We start from the raw sequence: 5,724 nt of genomic DNA, 5'->3' as shown, positions 1-5,724 counted from the left end.
AATGTTCTGAAAACCCTACCAAATTCCAGAAACATCCCACCAAATCGCCACAAAATTCCACAATATATAAGAACAATCCAACAAAATTCTTCAAGTCTTCTCAAAATCCCACAAAATACCAGAAATTTCTACAACAGTACAAAAATATCCCACAAAATTCCAGAAACATCCCACCAAATCCCCACTAATTTCCACAAAATCTAAGAAAAATCCCACAAAATTCTTCAAGTCTCCATAAAATCCCACAAAATTGCAGAAATCTTCTCAAAACCCTACCAAATTCCAGGAACATCCCAGAAAATCTAAACAAATTTCTAAAAAATCTAAAAAATACCTCAAAATTCTTCATGTCTCCTCAAAATCCCTCAAAATTCCACAAAACTCCCAAAAAATCTCCTCAATATCCTACAAAATCCAAGAAAAATCCTACCATATTGCAGAAAAATCCCACACAATTCCCTAAATGTTCTGAAAAACCCCACCAAATTCCAGAAACATCCCAGCAAATCTCCACAAAATACCACAAAATCTAAGGAAAATCCCTCACAATTCTTCAAGTCTTCTCAAAATCCTTCTAGATTCCTGAAAATCCAACAAAATTATTTAAACTTTTGCAAGATCCCATAAAACTCAAAAAAACATCCCAAAAAATTGAAAAAACAACAACAAAAATCTCTAAATCTTCCCAAAACCCTAACAAATTCCAGTAACATCCTACAAAATCTCTTGAATATCCCACAAGAATCAATAAAAATCCCACAAAATTCAAGAAAAATCCCACAAAATTGCAGAAATCTTCTCAAAACCCCAGCAAATTCCAGGAACATCCCACCAAATCCCCACAAATTTTCACAAAATTTAAGAAAATACCGCAAAATTCTTCATGTCTCCACAAAATCCCAGAAAGTTGCAGAAAAATCACACACAACTCCCTAAATGTTCTGAAAACCCTAGCAAATTCCAGAATCATCCCACCAAATCTCCACAAAATTCCACAAAATCAAGAAAAATCCCTCTAAATTCCTCCTGTCTCCTCAAAATAGTTTACAATTTCATAAAAATAACACAAAATTATGTAAACTTTTGCAAAATCCCACCAAATTGGGATAAATTACTACAAAATTGCAAAAAATTAAAAAAAAAATCCGTAAATATTCCCAAACCCTACCAAATTCCAGAAACATTCCACCAAATCTCTAGAATATCCCACAAAAATCAAGAAAAATCCCACAAAATAAGAAAAAATGACCCTTCTTACACACAAAGTTCACCAAGTCATTCCCTGCATTTCTCCTTTTCACTGTCTTTCATCCACTGAGAGGTCCAGCTTATCATGTTCTGGTGCTTATCATCAACTGATTGTGCTCTTGATTTCTACCACTGCAAGACATGTAGAATCATCTAAACTGAACACAGAAACAAACTCCCTCTGTCAGCCCATCTTCACGTTCCAGATCACTTTCAAGATGTCCATGGGGCTGTTGGAATGATGAGCTCTCCACTGCTGGCTGCAGGCTCTGGAGATTCTTTCTCCACATTCAGCCAGGCTTGTATTCCCCAACAATTCCTGGTAGCCCATCATGTTTTCTTTGGCTAGAAGAGGAACAATGAAAACCTTACCAATGGCACAACTCCCCAGTGTACAAGGAAAAGAAAGAACAAGTTGTCAAGTTCTTCAAATATTTGTCCTGCTTTGCTGCAAGAGTTGTGCTGCATTCACAGTGTGGGAAGCCAAGAGAAGCTGCAGCTGGGGGCACATCTTGTGACAGGAGCTGTGCCTTGTTCTCCAGGACAGGTTTTTGGAAAGGACAGGACTGGAGAAAAGATTCTGGGAAAATTGAAACAACTTTTATAAGAAATGAAAATAAAATCAAAAGAAACAACCAATATGTTTTTTTCTATTTTTCTCTGTTTATTTTTATGTTTCCCTTTTCCATCTTGCACTGTTTCTCCATCCCATTCATTCCAAATGGATCTCACCTCTAAGATCTGAGACTTGGCAAGTTTTAGACACTGTAAAATACCATGAGCTACACCCAGTTTTACTCCCCCTGTTTTACTTGGAAAGCAATGCTGGAGACACAAGTGCAGTGCTTGGCTCAGGTACAAATTCTGCATTCAGGGAATGTGCTCAGACAGTGTCTGACCCTCAGCAGGGACAAGGCACAGCAGCAGCCAAGGGCATTGCTGTGCCCCTGTGCAGGAGTCAAGACTCTGGCTCTTGGCTCACCAGGGCAAAGTTCCCGTGTTTGGCCAGGCTCAGGGGCTGCCCGGGGAGCGCGGGGCTCGGGGCGGGGCCGAGCGGGCAACGGACAAACGGACACGGGGACAAACGGTCCCGGTGCTTCAGTTGCAGCGGCAGCGGCGGCAGCAGCGGCAGCAGCGGCAGCAGAGAAAGCAGCGAAAGCAGAGAACTTCACAATTTCTGTGTCTCCTCTCCCTCTCCCACTGTCCCACATCCTCTCCCGGTCTCCCTTTTCCTGTGTCCCCTTCTCGTCCAGTTTCCCTCTCCCCGTGCCCACCCGGGCCATGCCCCCGATCCGCCCCCGGCCCCGGGCGGGGCTGCCCCGGCCCCGGCCCCGGCCCCGAGCATCCCTCCGCGGTCTCGCCTCCGCCCAGCTCTGGCTGTGCTGGCGCTGGCGCTGCTGGGCGGGCATCATTGCCTGGGGCTGGGGCGGCATCGCTGCCCTTTGGCTCCGCCTGGCCCGGCCCCGGCCCCGGCCCCGGCCCCGGCCCCGGCCCCGGCCCCGGCCCCGGCCCCGGCTCCTCCCGGGGCCCGCGGAGGACACAGGCGGCGCGGCCGCTGCCGCCGCCTCCGCTGCGGCTTCCCCGGCCCGAGCTCCGCCGCTCAGCAGCGCGGCCGCCGGCCCCGAGCCGCCGCTGTCGCGTTCCAAAGAGCGAACGCCTGCGGATGCCCGGCCCGGGGAGGTCGGGGAGCGCTCGGGGGCCGTTCCTGGCCCCGGGCCGAGCACTGACGGCCGCGTCTCTTCCCCAGGGAAGGCGCAGGAGGCCCTGCAGCAGCGCTACCGAGTGGGTTCACTGCTGGGACGCGGCGGCTTTGGCAGAGTTTTCGCAGCCACTCGGCTCTCGGACGGACTCCCGGTGAGCGGTGGGGCCAGCGGCGGGCGGAGGAGGAGGAGCGGGCGGAGGGGGCGGAGGAGGAGAAGGGGGCGGAGGAGTAGGATGGGGCTGGACACGGCAGGCGCTGAGCTGAATCCGCTGTTCCCTTTGGCTTACAGGTGGCCATCAAAAAGGTGCCACGGAACCGCGTCCGGCACTGGGGCGAGCTGGTGAGTGAGCGGGGCCAGCGGCAGAAGCCGGGGCGTGCCGGGCGGGGATGAGCCGGGACCCGGCAGGGTGGGAGCTGCCAGGACACCTGGAGGGAGAGCGGGCATGGGGCCAGCGGAGGGCACAGAGCATCCCGGGCTGGCTGAGGGCTTCCCGAGCCCTGGCACGGCCTCAGCCCCACTGACAGCACCGTGCTCCTCCCGCAGCCCGACGGCACCAGCGCACCACTGGAGATAGTGCTGCTGGACAAGGTGTCCACAGGCTTCCCCGGTGTGGTGCAGCTGCTGGAGTGGCTTGAGCTCCCCAGCTACATTGTTATGGTGCTGGAGCGCCCGGAGCGGTGTCAGGACCTGCGGCACTTCATTCGGGCACGGAGGTTCCTGTCCGAGGAAGAGGCGCGGGAGCTGTTCCGGCAGGTCCTGGCAGCCGTGCGGCACTGCACCAGCTGCGGGGTCCTGCACCGAGATATAAAACCGGACAACATCTTGGTTGACCTGGACACCGGCGAGGCAAAGCTGATAGACTTCGGCTGTGGCACCTACCTTCAGGAGACAGTCTACACTCAATTTTCAGGTGAGCCCACTCAGGGGTAGGCTTCTGGTCCCAGCATCTCCTGGCCCAACATCTCCTGGCGCAACAAGGGTGTGGCAGGAGGGATTCTCCCAGGACTGGGGCTGGGGCAGCCAGCCTGACAAAATCTTCCATGGGTAGGGGTGGCAGAGAGGGGGAGGCAGAACCTGTGCACCAGCTGGTTTCGTGTGCAGTTGAGAATGGGCTTGGACTGCTGTGCTTCCCTGGTTTGCTTTGGTTCAAAATATGTTTTGGGCAATGCCAGCAGGGAGGATGTGGGTATGGTTTTTCCCCAGCACTGAGTGGGTATTTCCCTTTGTGTGTCATGGTCGGGCCTTGCCAGGGTTTCTGCTGCCCTCTTCCAGCACCAGTGACTTCGTTTCCAGCCACGGATTTGTACCCAAGTCCCAGGTGCTGGTAAGAGGGCAGCAGGTCACCCCATGGGCCACTGGGGAAGCCCCCACATGCCCAGGGATGCTGGGGTCAGGCTCTGGGAGCAGCAGCATCCCCCTGATGAGCTCCATCCATATTCCATAGGAACACCATCATACAGCCCCCCGGAATGGAACGACTTTGGGTGGTACCATGGCGAGGCAGCGACCGTCTGGACCCTGGGCATCCTGCTGCATGAGATGGTCTGCGGGGAGCACCCTTTCAGGAGGGGCAGGAACATCAGATGGGGCCAGCTCCCGCTGCCACAACGGCTCTCCCAAGGTGAATCCTCATCTCTGGGCACAGGGGGAACACCAGTGTTGGGAGACAGCAGCAGGCTCATGAGCATCCCGCTCTGGCAGCTGCTGAGGAGGTGGCACATGTCCTGCTCTCCTGCTCTCCTCCAAAACAAAAAATTAATGGGAAAGTTTAGGCCCAGCTCTGAGCACATCCAGCGTGGCCTGGGCATGGGGCAAAGCAGACAGGAGCCTTCTCCAGCTGACCAGTGGTTTGTGGTTTCTCTCCCCAGACTGCCAAGCTCTGATCAGGTGGTGTTTATCCCTGAACTCCTTGGACAGGCCCTCATTAGAAGACCTGTTCTATGATCCCTGGATGCAGGATATTCATCAGCCCTAGAAGAAGGGAGAGAGCCACAGGCACAGTGATGCAGGGACCTGGTAAGTTACAGCTCCACACATGCCCTGGCAATCAGCAGCAAAGAAACCCAGACTTTTTTGTCCTGCCTGTGTCACTGCACTGGGCTCATCAAATGGGAACACACAGCCCTTGTGCTGGAGCTGAGCTGCTCTGCCCAGCACTGGTGGGCACCATCTGAGCTGGTTTTGCTTGTCCTGGTTCACTGACAGCCGGGCCCTGGGCAGAACCCTGACAGCCTGGTGTCACCCCAGGGAAGAAGGAGCCCCTGGAAAAGCTGGACCAGGTGGGGCTGCTGCTGCTGCTGGAGACATGGAGGAAAACAGCAAGGATGACAACCTCTTCCTCCACCTGGCCAGCGGCAGCTGGCGATGATGGACTTTGATTCTGGCACCTTCTTCAAAGCCAGGCTCCACAGTGAATTTTCAGGTCAGTCCAGACTCAGGGGGATGCTCCCAGATTTGAGCATTGGCCGGGAACCAAAGGTTTCCCCTTCGCTGGGGCAGATGCAATTGATTCCTCAGTGGCTGCCCAGCTGGTTTTTGGCAGGGCTGGGGACATGGGCTGGGGTGGTTACGAAATGGGAGTGGGATCCTGGCCCTGCCAACAGCCCCCACCACCCACCGTGCCCCGGGCTGGGGCTGGGGCAGCCAGCCCGACACAAACAAACCCCCATGGCAGGAGCACAGGTGGGACTCCAGAACCTGAGCACGGCTGCTTTGCTGTGCAGGCAAGGAAGGGCTTGGGCTGCTCCACTCCCCTGCTTTGCTTTGGGATCAC

At 54.1% G+C, this 5,724-nt stretch overlaps 1 protein-coding gene across 1 annotated transcript; it reads left to right on the top strand.

Moving 5' to 3' along the window:
• Positions 1 to 3,518: 3,518 nt before the first annotated feature.
• Positions 3,519 to 4,508, top strand: LOC131586417 (serine/threonine-protein kinase pim-1-like; the record flags this gene model as incomplete). Its single annotated transcript, XM_058853246.1, has 2 exons — positions 3,519 to 3,861; positions 4,396 to 4,508. Coding segments are annotated over 2 exons (456 nt in total), but the record flags the coding sequence as incomplete, so codon positions are not given.
• Between the last annotated feature and the right edge of the window lie 1,216 nt (positions 4,509 to 5,724).

This window comes from Poecile atricapillus, chromosome 19 (assembly GCF_030490865.1).
Source record: "Poecile atricapillus isolate bPoeAtr1 chromosome 19, bPoeAtr1.hap1, whole genome shotgun sequence".
Lineage (NCBI taxonomy): Eukaryota > Metazoa > Chordata > Aves > Passeriformes > Paridae > Poecile > Poecile atricapillus.
This window is presented reverse-complemented; position numbering and strand designations above follow the sequence as displayed.